The 12,922-nt window shown below is 40.1% G+C and overlaps 1 protein-coding gene across 2 annotated transcripts in view; it reads right to left on the bottom strand.

Annotated features, from left to right (window-relative positions):
• Positions 1 to 4,364, bottom strand: part of LOC145437837 (uncharacterized) — a 62,820-nt gene extending 58,456 nt beyond the window's left edge. Inside the window, exons 1-4 of one of the 2 annotated variants that reach the window (XM_080315149.1) lie at positions 3,358 to 4,364; positions 3,129 to 3,291; positions 802 to 945; positions 48 to 163 (exon numbers count right to left, since the gene is read on the bottom strand). In XM_080315149.1, coding sequence (XP_080171275.1) covers positions 48 to 163; positions 802 to 945; positions 3,129 to 3,291; positions 3,358 to 3,418 — 484 coding nt within the window. In that variant the 5' untranslated portion in view covers positions 3,419 to 4,364. The remainder of the gene's footprint in view (positions 1 to 47; positions 164 to 801; positions 946 to 3,128; positions 3,292 to 3,357) is intronic. The other variant, XM_080315148.1, reaches the window with a different exon arrangement.
• Positions 4,365 to 12,922: the final 8,558 nt, after the last annotated feature.

Here is a 12,922-nt window from a genome sequence, read left to right as displayed (position 1 = left end):
GAGCACAGTTGACATCACATTTGTTATAAGATTGCAAATCCGTCTACTTGTTTCGCAAATGAACCATTGCGACCAATCGTCATCAGCTGCAGCTATCCATGTCCGATTGTTAGGTACGACACAGGCACTACTGTCATAACTTTCACCGCCTTCCCCGGTGTCCCTAAAATAACTTTATAATGATAGCCGCCGCTATTTCCGGTCCATGTGTCAGAACAGCATAGGTTCAGATCTTCAAAATAGTTTGAATATCACGTTTGACATTACATTGAAATTACCCGATCATAAAATGACGCATCACCTATGAAAATTAATGCATCAAGAAATTTGCACGAATACATAAGGTCCATAGGAAAAGAAAGGAAATGACGTAGTTGATTTTTGTCCTTGATGTTTTTGCGGCATATATACCGACTCATGATAAACATACACGATACACGATATGTGCATAACTGCATATGCATACCATCAGAGCATGATGTGCATATGCCGCTGGACAAGGAAGGTGCAGATACAGCCATTGTACGGCTTTCTAAGACTAAGTCTTGCACCATACCTTCATGCTATCGTAGTAATGCATGAGCACCAAGCGCGGAAGTCATGGATACCAGTGTTACTAATCAGACCCGGCCGAGGATCGAACCCACGACCAAGAAGCCGGACGCTTCATCATTACGTCATCTTGTCGGTGATAGTACAAAAATTATTTAGGTCAAGAAAATATCCCGGTTTTGAAGTAGTGTTGGCCTATGTATTGAATTGTATTACACATTAACCAAGAAACATTGCAGTCAATATTACCATCTTGATTCATCTTCTGACAAGAGCTGCGGGTCGACTGTGTAGTAGTAGTAGTAATAGTATGAGAAACCGATCCAGTACCATCCCGATCCATTTACACCGGTGTCATACTCCAAACCGAACCGAAAGGATTGGTCGCATCCCCTAAATTCAATGTGTACCACTACATTTCAGAAAGTGTCGCATGTCGTTATTTTGTATATTTTCAGCTATAATATTCAATATTTGATTAGTTTTCACCTTAACAGTGGCACCCAGGCTTTTTTGAGCTACCGAACAGTGTTTTAATAAAATGCCTTTTAAAAACAAACAAAATTGTTTTTTTTAAGATGTAAAATCATGCCACAATTGTTTAAATACCTTCCAAAAACATGATGAATGATCCTACGGACAATTGCCACCTGATTTAACCGACGTATATCGATATGGGATGGTTGGAACCCTCAAAATAGTCGGTTCAACAGTTATAGCGCAGATATTTCTTCAAAGGAGCTATATCTACCCTATATTTTCAATTGTCGATGTCAATCCATTATGACGTCACAATGAATATTCTTGACGTCATGGCTTTAAAACAAAAGAAATATAAAATCATGTTTTAAAATTAGGGCCTTGTTTTAAACATGTTTGTTTTTAATTGATTTTTGTTTCAAATTCAGCCCTAATCCAAACCGATTGTTAGGAGATATTGAACTTTGGTGTGAGCACAAAAATTCTGCAATGTAGTCGGCTCCTCAATCATTTCATGCTCGGAAATTTAACGAAATTGAATGCTAATACACACCTAAATGAACATAACAATAAGTGTTCAAGTAGGCCTACATCGCAGTTCTCGCCACGCAATGGACCACGTTTTCTGGTTTCTGCTGAATCAGTCCATTGGTGGCCACCTCAGGATATACATTGTCGAGTAAAATGAACTTTTACGGTACAGCTGCTTGAACAGACCGACGCTTAGATCGATCATAAATTATTTTGACTTGGTCGATTTTGTACTTTACTGCGTGTTTTTCTGTTAAACTCCCCAATTGCTTCAACACTACATAGCAGTTGCCCTCTAAACCTACACAGCCCCAATTTGCCATCAGCGCCCTGCCACCTAGTTTACAGTGTTGGGATCAAGTCACTACCTTCGAGTCACGAGTCATTTCGAGTCATTGCTCATTTTGACTCGAGTCAAGTCGAGTCAATCGATTTTCGAACGTGACTCGAGTCAAGTCAAGTCACTTGATTTTTGGAGGTGACTCGAGTCAAGTCGAGTTAAGTCAACTCAAGTCACGAGTCAAGTCACAATTCAAGTCAAGTTGCCTTTTCGAAGTATGAGGCACGATTACGTCATTGCATTTTGCTAGATGTGTGAAATACAGATTGAGTGGTCATTGATTCTGAACGGATGAACGAATACAGAGTTAAATATACACGTAAGAAGGCGCTGTATTGCTCACATATACGTAGAACTGTTCAACTACGTAAGTAATTGCATAGCCTAAGTTTATAGTTACCAGCCAAAATAGAGAAACGAATTGATAAGATGCAACACATTCCCCATCTACATATTGATATGATACAATTCGAGCCTGCGCCGATGGTTGAGGATTATATAAACCATATTCGAATTCAATTGCAATAAAACAAGAGGTTTGGTTGAGGTGAGAACAGAGAACAGAAATTGATATTTTGCTATTAAATTACTTTACCACTAGTTTACGACAACGTGAGCTTTAAGTTTCGATCACTTCGTTTGTGGTCAAATTATTTGTGAGAGAACAGTGGAGGCTCAGTAAAACTTTCGAATGTTTACATTCAATAGTAAAACACATGATCATTGAATGATTGGTCGCTCTCACGGGGTACACCAGCGTTTCGCGAACAATCCGAACATACGGAAGACGCATTGATTTTTATCGATACCGATTACTTAATGACTTGAAATTGACTCATGAATTTTGGTTCGAGTCACGAGTCAATCCAAATTTCTGATACGCCGAGTCAAGTCATGTCAAGTCATTTTAGCAAAGTGACTCGAGTGAAGTCAAGTCATACGAAAAATGGGACTCGAGTCTGACTCAAGTCAAGTCATGACTCGAGTCATCCCGACAGTGCTAGTTTATAGACAGCGTCCACTATCAACCCATTTCATGGGCAGCGCCCCTTTCTCAAGCGAGATAGCATAAAACTGCAACTTTTCTGGATCCAAAAGCGTTTAGTTTACTAACCTTCGTTGTTTCACGTTAACGAACAAAGTAAAGGTTATAACGGCGTGATCATGTTAATCAACTTTTCTTTCGTGTAATGCAGGTCAGTTTCTAATAATTAGTCGGAATTACCTCGTTAATTGATCCACAGCTTGTGACACGGTGTCCGACTTTATGTGAGCTAAATACCCACCATCCACATTATTATCGCAATATCCGGACGCTTCACTAAAAGATTTTTGCTGCAAAATGTTTGTGTAACGATAGCCGTCAACGATTACCGAAGCTGATGTACCTATATGCCGATGAGTGGAATTCAAGTCAATATTCTTCAACGGGCAGTTCACTATACTTTACTTACACACTGAAAAGGCTTTCTTCACCAGAAATACGGCAGTAATAAAGCACAACACAGTTTTCATCTTTTTAAAACCTTTCACGAGACGAGTCTACTAAATTATCAGTTGTATGTCTTATATAAGTTAATAACATTTGCTGTAAAAGTACAATATATGTTTGGGTGCTGTAATGTCACGTGAGCAAAACCGTCAATTCGACTTGAAAACTGTAAAACGATTTCTCCATCTTATTTGAACGTCAATTGTAGCCGATTACATATACGGTTTTGCATAGATATTATGTTTAACAGAGGTCTCACACTCAAATGTGCTCGCGGGCCAATTTCCTAGTTTTGATGACGCCGCAAGCCGCCGCATCAATAATCGGGATATTCAATGACCGTAGTTGACGGGAACTTGCAGACAGGCATTCCACAAACATCGTGGAAATGTCATTTACTATATAGTATATATATGAGTATAAGCTATTGTTATTGTCATTGCCAAACTCAAATTAAATAAGCATAAAATTTTGCAACAACTTGAATATAAACATTATTGAGCCATAATAATAGCATTGAGCCATAGCACTAGCATTGCTTCTTAACCTTTTTAGCGATCGTACCCCTTGTGCTTACAATAAGATTTCTCGTATAGCCCGTGTCCATTTTCAACACAATTTCGGATGGTACCTATATTAAAATCAGAAAGCCCATTCACAAAATCGCGTGTAGTGCGAAGACTATTTTCCTGTTGAATAAATTGGCCAAGAAAATATTCCACAGCATATAGGCCTACAAATTCTACAATGCATCTCGTACACCCTGATGTGGTGCTTCGTACCACGTTGGGGTCTACGGACCCTAACCCCCGGAATAGAGATGTCCAATCGGCGAAGAATTCGTTGGTGTTACAGCTGTAGAGCGTACTGCTACCTTACTCACCACTGATAATAACATGGGTGAAGAGAACAAACAACATACAGCATGTAACCAACTATACGTCACTGGGGTCACAGAATATCAAAGATTGCCATACTGACCTGATTAGATACCTACATACCCTACGCAACGCAAGCTACGACCTTTTGATATATTACTATTCCCCTTGAAAGTTTGCGTCCGTAGAATTACCAAGTCACCATTCCGAGTCGCAAGTCCTCCCATTTCAGCGTTTGACCCGACTCAACTCGAGTCATTTTTATTTAATTGCCAGTCAATCCGAAATCGAGTAATTTTACGACAAGGTCGCACCAAACCAAATCACAATATTCAGTCACGAATCATCAACGGGTCCCGTTTTATCATCATGAACTAGAAATGTGACGTAATAGCTGATCTTCTACCTCATGGTAGCTTTTAAAAGTGATGTTTGTTAAAATTTCAGTGATTTTTGTATTGGTTTTAGCGAGAACTTTGAGTTCTTATATCTAAAAAAGATATATGGCACTTGAATATATTGGTGAATACTTAAAATTCCCAAATGCTGTCGCGGGCCGCACAAAATGCTCTCGCGGGCCGCGTGTTTGAGACCTCTGATGTATAACAAATGCAATGGCGGATAAACAATCACGATGACGTCGCATACGACGACGCATAGCGTAGTGTTCTCCGTCTTAGAAATCACGCATACTGGTCATGTTCAAGTAGTGTGGTTGGTCGAAACTCGCATACACGAGCGTGTATACAGGCTATGCCATACCATAACACGAGACAAATACCATAGGCAAGGGGTTCTCAAAGGGTGGGCCATGGCCCACTGGTGGGCCACAGGAGCATTTGAGGTGGGCCACAGAGCTATTTGGGATATTGTAGAACTAGTGAAAAGTTGGTTATATTTGTTCTGTTATTCGCTCAAAAATATATTCATATTATCAAATTTTACGTAGGCTGCCGTAAGTTTTTCATCCGACTCTGAAGGGACGTAAAGGCGTTTATCCCCCGGTTACGACAACCTACGGCTAAAGTCAACGAAAATAATTTCAATTATATATTAACTTGAACTTAGTGCTGAAGTGACCAAGTATACCAGCAGTGTCGTATGTCGTATGCCGTTGAAAGGGGTGTTCATTAAACTCGGACAGAAGTGCTGTATTTGATATAGATTGACGGTACTTTGGCAGGTCGTATTATTGTAATATAAGAATAGCCATAATCGCAATTTATTATTAATTCAACTTCCTATCGAAGTATACGGCACCACCGCAACGAATCGTGATGCATTGAGGAGTTAGAGCAGCACATTAATGTTTGGAGTCGGTTCAAAATTTTCGGCCTTGAAATCATCGTACATAATGTAAGAGTCACATGAAATGATTCTACCATTGGACTGATCGACTTCGCAACTTCAATAGATACAGGACATATATGTAGGCTACATTGTACAGCTTGAACATTGAAATATTCTTTCTCTACATCTGTGCAGCAGTATCACCAAAGAATTGTTTGAGGCTGGCCCAGCCCCAATCCGCACCATAGTGGAACTAAAACCCCAATCACACCGTGGATACGGGGATTAGATTATTGAGTTTCGCGACGTGAGTGGAACAGCGGCCATATTAATGTACGCATGAGTTACACGATCTACCAGGACCGCAACCGCCGCACCTAAAACTCCCAATTGGGGGAGCTCAAAGGGGCCCAAATTTCTTTGGTCGTTTGTTTGTTGAAGGAGATTTATTCAACTTTAAAATTTTCGTCGCGCTTGGCGCGATTTCATTGCTTTGAAGATCTACATTTGTAATGATCAGTAAGAGAAAAATGCGCATATTTTAGAGAAATAGGCATATCGGCGCCAGCGATGACCACGCCTTGAACCGGACTATGAATCTAGGATAAGAGGTGGGCCACAGAACATTTTCAAACCGGAAAATGGGCCACGGGCAAAGATCGGCTGAGAACCCCTGCCATAGGCCTTTATTTCCGACAACTTAAAATCCCTCTATTCCAGCACCTTGAAAATGCTCGGTTCAATAAAATTTGCGAAGACTTTCTATTGTCAGTAAATACTCTCTGCATTGATAGTGGCGACTCGCATGAATAACACCAATGGCTGTGGCAGTTGCTCGTACGTTTTCTGCAGAAACGTGAATCCGATTCGATTTGACTAAGATCCTACTTACGTCTTTTTACTTTAGGCATTACGTTTTATCCAACTTAAAGTTTAGCAGAGGTCTATGCCGGGTGTAACGGACAATATATTTGCTCGTTTGTGTACATTCAATATTAGGATTACCATGTTTTGAGCTCCAAAGAAAAGGACACTTCTCACAAGTAGTGAATGTTACAATTCCGGAGCAGAAATCGTGTTATTTGAAACAAGTTGCGAATAAAAGTAGTGGCCTGGCTACAAAAAGGTCATATACGAGAATTGACTCCCGAAATGCCCGTTTCTTCCGACAATGCATGTGTCGACTTGACAAACGGCCGTTTTTCCGGTCTAGCTCCAGACATAGTCGTCGTAGCATGATCTTTTATATTGTTATTTGGCTGACCCTGCCATTCCGTACTTCGGAGTCCAGTTTTGGCAAATATTTGAGCACTTTTAACAAACTCCATAAAAGACGACATTTAGACGGCCTCCGAGGAAAGTTTCGATTTCTAGAGAAAAGAATACAAATTTTCCTGAAAGGGTACCTATGACAACCATACTCAATATTCTTGGGACGTCTGCCAGTAACGATTAGTGATAGCCTTTTATTGCAACAGAAACTTCTTGTGTACCATTATCCCGTGCAATTCTGCGAAAGCGTTATTGCACGTCACGGTGCTCATACTACGTTTTTGTGACCGCAATATTGGTTATCCAGAATTTAAAATGAGTTCTTGTGAACAAAACACGGTAAATTTAGCGACCCATACAGTACAGACTAGTAAGCATGTATTTAAATGGCGGTGTTATGCCACCGCACATAGGCGAAGGTTGTCAGTAACGATGTACTTCTACTTTTTCGAAGTACTCAAGTTGTTTTCCGCTGCTTCCGATACTTTCTCAAATAAGTCTAATTTTCCGGTACTTCTACTTCGTAATATTTTGTGATCTACATACTTACTTTTCGCTATTTTCAGTTTGTCAAATAAAAGTAGTTTAATCCTCCAATCAGAAAGATAGCATGAGAAATTTCGGGGCTGTTTTCGCCGAATACCAACACTTGATTTTCATAAAAGTAAAGTTCAGAATTTTCCTCGCGCTTTGCCCACAGTAGGTATGTGTAACAAATATGTTTTCACGAAATTGTCGGTGAATATAATTTAGGTAGCGGGTTGCATTGTCCCGTTCACACCGCATTGTTGCCCACATGAAATATTTAATCACAGAAAATATGGCCCATCATAACTTTTGAAAGTATCGTTTCGCAATCTAGCACTTACCTATCATATCGTAATCTAGCAGCCCATGGTGTTCCGAAAATTGTTACCTCCTGAGATGCATCAATATGCATCGCATAGCTCAATTTGCAGCTTTTGACACTCCATGCTAACGAATTACAACCGACTACTTGAGCCAGAAAATGACATTTTTTAGTCAACCAACCACAAAGTCGGGATGAATATACCATTTTTCCGGATTGCACTCCAGTATTATAAGTATGAAAATTTTGAAAAAGTGCCCTCTTTTCAGATTTCCAAAATATGGTAGCCCTACAGAGTCGGATCTTCATTTCCATATTTTATATTTTGACAGGATATCGACTTATCGTCTCTGTGACCGTAAGATTGATGCGGTTAAAAGCGACTCCTAATTAATTTGACGAATATATATGATGTGGTTTGGTGACGCAGATTTCGTTGATTACTTCGCAATATTGTTTTCCGAATTAGCTAGCAATATCGTCTCTCGAAAAATAATTGACTGTTCATACTATTTTCAAACAGAAATATTCAATCATATTTACCGTCTCCTCTCGTACATTTCAACGGTGAATCGAAATCATACCATGAGATAACTTAGCAAAGACAACGCTTTAACGGCGCGACAAAAATAAAGTCTTGAATCCGGAGACAGAAGTTTTTCATCGTCATCGAATATCACTGAACTAGTGCCTAAGGAACGAGAGGAATCTCAAATCGATTTTGACAAAATGTCAAAGCATGTGCCGATAAGGGTTGAAAGCGAATCCTGCTTGATATACGGTATGTATCTATGTGACACACTTAAAAGAGACGGTTGAACATGCGACACTTTATCATGTTACATAACTACCAAGAAACCAACTCGAACGTCAACCCTCATCGTGGAATTTACCCCACAATATATTATAACCCTAACTCTACCCTATCCAGAATATTTACGCACATGGTCAAGTGTCTCGTGTAGGGTTGTATTTAAAACAAACGGTGTTTTAAAACACTTTGTTTAAAACATGTTTTAAACAGTGTTTTAAACAAATGCCTTTTAAAAGCCACATAATTGTGTTTTTTTCAAGTTGTAAACTCATGTCATCATTGTGTAAATATTTTCCAAAAACATGATGTATGAGCCTACAGACAATTACCACTCGATAGGGCCGACGTGTACGATATTGAAGGGTTGGAAACCTCAAAATAGTCGGTCCAACAGCTATAGTAAGTAGATATTTCGTCAAAGGAGCTATATTTGCCCTATATTTTCAATTGTCAAAATCAATCCTCTTTGACGTCACAGGTAAATATTCGTGACGTCATGGCAAAAAAACTTCAAAAAACAACAATAAAAAAACATGTTTTAAACAATGGCCTTGTCTGTTTGTTTTTGACAGATTTTTGTGGGGAAGCGAGTAGCGCAGTTGGTGAAGCACCGGCGTCACGACACCACTGGCAGTGGTTCGAATCCCGGTTAGGACCAACTTCTGTGTGTCGGAGGTTTCTCTGGGCTCCTCACCGCCGACCTCACTGCAATTGAATTGCATTGGATAAGTCCAGACTGAAATTGAGCTGTGCTAGAAGTTGGCAGCAGTGACCTCGACGGGGACCCATGAGTGCGAGAAACACTGACGTCTGAATGTGCGAATGATTGAAGAAGTCGTCCCCAAGATTACCGAAAAGACAAAGACTCATGTACATAAAAAGGACAGAAGCACCACTGTAAAATGTGAAATAATATTAATAATAATAATAATTGATTTTTGCAACCCTAGTCGCATGCTGATGCTGACATGGCCACATACCGAATATTACATGCAATAAAGGACAATGGATGTCGTTTGTATCCGGATTAAGAGCTGCTCAAACAAAAACAATTCGAATAGCAAACATCCTATACGTCCAACTATCTCGTAAAAGCGTGTCAATCTAGTCAAATATAGGCGGTAGGGGGATATTACCGAAAGGTATGGTCATATTTTCACTGGTCAGTAAATATATGGCGGAAGATTTTTCAGGTGGATGAGGTTGAATGATTCGAATTCAGATACAATACTATATAGGCTACTTGTGAAAATGATGTGTGTTCAATCTCCGCAATTCTATTACATCGGAATAATGATAAAATGATGGTCTTTCAAATATGGTGCCTAGATGCTATATGGTATGAAATCCTAATCATCCAACCCTACAAGCTGTTACCGGCACTTAAGCTTCGACCTTTCCTACATTACGATGAATCTCAAACAACGAAATACGCGACATAGCCTACGTCAGGTGCCTTGACGTCGAACAAAGATATTTGCGTGGTTCTCGTCAAAGAAAAATTATAAACAACCAACAACAATCCTTCACGTCTCAGTACCACAGGTGGTATAATGGCACTGGATGTACCAAATGCCTTAGTTCAGTGAAGTTCGTGTTTTAAAATAAAAAAGCCTCACAAGGCCAAACATATCTTCATCTAAACTCAATCAAGCTGCACTATCGACGAACGTTTCATCATCGATTACTAAGCGCCTTAAGGTTGAAAGAAATTAAGTTACAACATCCATATAGGAATAACGCAAATAGCTCTTCTCAGCTTCGTGTGCAGGGCTCGATTGTCACCAAATTCACTCGTACCGTTAACTCCCTAGTGTAGAGGAGATGTGGTACCGATGAGACACTAGAACCGAAAATACTTGAAAAATTATGATGATTCCATGATTACTCTACGCGACTTTGTATACAATGGCATGCTGGCAGAATCTTTCCTCACATGCAAAAGCAAGTTGAAAAATTCGAGTTCTGAGCGTATGGCTCATAGGTCCCAGGGTCGTGTGCCATTGGACCAACCGGGTGGGTACCGAGGATACGTTCGAGCAACAAATTTTAAACGTTTAAAAATATTTTTTGAAAAGGAGGATATCCATGTAGATGCCCGCAATAGTTAAAGCTTGTATCAAAGTGTTGCGACAGCAAAAGATCCGCTATTCTCGGCAGAAGATTTGAGGGCCAGAGATCATTTTTCAATTTGTGATCCATCGGTACGACATCTTCCCTACCTCCACAATAAAAAAATTGAAACTGGTCGAAGCATCCCACCAACGTGCCTGCCTTATTAACACTTACTCAACACTTTTTCCATAAGCTATAGCTGGAACGATACTGACAATTGTATGGTGTGATTTTGCTAATATAATTCATTCATCTCAAAATATGTTAGGTAATCGTCATGTAAACTGTATGGTTGCAGTTCTCATACAAAATCCAAACTAGCCATGATCGCAACTATTTATTCAATCTTGATTTATCGAAAGATCAACAGCGACTGGTGATTGTCATGTTATCCGCGTCAGAGCTGTCTCGGAAATCCCCAAAACCAAAGTGGGCCGTGATTTCTCATAAAAAAATCCTGACTAGCCATGATTGCAAATATTTATACAATGTTGATTTCTCGAAAGATCAACAGCGACTAATGATCGTCATGTGGTCCGCATCAGAGCTGTGTCGTAAATCCGCAAAACCAAAGTGGGCCGTGGTGCAAGTCGACTAATCAGAAATCATATAATAAGACATATCGGTCTGATGTACATGATTATAGTAGTCGAAACACAAGTGACATTAAAACAACAACGAAATATCGATCCCAATTTGGTTCGGTCGAAGTACCATAAACTGTAGATAACTAATATACAGAGAGATACGCAACGCCCGTCGTCACGCTTGCTTGGCCGGAGGAAATTACTAGGGATGGTGTGAACCTCTGAAAGGTTCAGGTTCGTGTGAACGCGAACCTTTTTGAAAGGTTCTGTGTGAACGCGAACGTGAACCTCATGACGTCACATGACGTCATATTGCTAATTCCAACCCTACATTTCAGTGTTGTGATAGTCACGATACCAACCCACGACTCGCCCCGCATAATGCCACAATGCTGAAGTACATATTGACGCTTTAAAAGTCGTCAAATGTATCAACTGGGGCAATCACATGATATAATAATCCCATAAAATAAAGATCTTCCGTCGCTTTGCCAACAATTCCGACGCGGATTTGCAACGGAATATAAGCTTACGCCTTAACGGTGTATAAACCAGACCGGACAATGTATTCGGCGTCTGAGTACTGCTACATCGGGGCATACGAATATCGCAGGCCCCGGCGACGTTGATATTGAGCGGAGTGTAAAACACGGGTTTCTATACTCGCTACCGATAATACCCATTAACAAGTTATACAGCAGTAGCCAACACCGCAATCGAATGGATTTGGGTTTTATGATACAATAAACATAATGAAATCAAGATTGATCCCGTATATTTCGAGCCAACTTTTGTAACAAAGCAAGTAAAATTTCTCAGATTGCCAAGGTGCATGCTCGTATAGTGTTGATTTTTTAATGTTGCCAACGCCATGCATAGAGTGGCCCGCAGGTGAAATGCAATAAATTTCAACCAAAGATGTTATAATGAAGTGAAAATTGTAATATATGAAAAAGGTTCACAGTGCAGAACCTACCAAGGTTCGTTTGTGAACGTGAACCTCTAAATTTCGGAGGTTCACACCCAGAACGCGAACGTGAACCTCACGTTCACACCATCCCTAGAAATTACTGCCCGGCAATCCGAACGCAACATAATTGCTAATCCCATAGCTGACGACCCGCGCGCTTAAATTCAATAAAGTTGATTTTATTTGAAAGCTACTGTCGCACTGATTCCGAAAATATACATTAAAATCTAATCAGGGCAATGAAACCCCTTGAAATACACCTCAAAGTTGAAAATCAGCATTGTTCTAAACAATCGCAGCGATGCAGCACAATGATCATATCAATGTCGCTTGCGTGGTTGCGATTGTTCAGAACAATGCGAATTTTCAGACTTTGAGGTGTATTTCAAGGGGGTTTCATTGCCCTGATTAGATGTTAATGTAAATTTTCGAAATGAGTGCGACAGTATCTTTCAACTAAAATCAACTTTATTGAATTTAAGCGCGCGGGTCGTCAGCTATGGGATTAGCAATTATGTTGCGTTTAGATTGCTGAGCAGTAATTCCCACTGGGCAAGCAAGCGTGACGACGGGTGTTCCCGCGTATCTATCCGTAGGTTGTTTGTTTGTTTGTTTGTTTTGGGGTATTCATGGTGTTTGTCGACTACTATGGTCATTTACACCAGGCCGATATTCTTCTTATTTTTCCGTAATTGCCGAATTATAGCATGGCCCACCTCTAGGCTTTTGTAAGACACCGCTGGCGCGGATG

The sequence above is a fragment of the Botryllus schlosseri genome, chromosome 4 (assembly GCF_051294905.1).
Source record: "Botryllus schlosseri isolate E-star chromosome 4, Bs_hap1, whole genome shotgun sequence".
Taxonomy (NCBI): Eukaryota; Metazoa; Chordata; class Ascidiacea; order Stolidobranchia; family Styelidae; genus Botryllus; species Botryllus schlosseri.
This window is presented reverse-complemented; position numbering and strand designations above follow the sequence as displayed.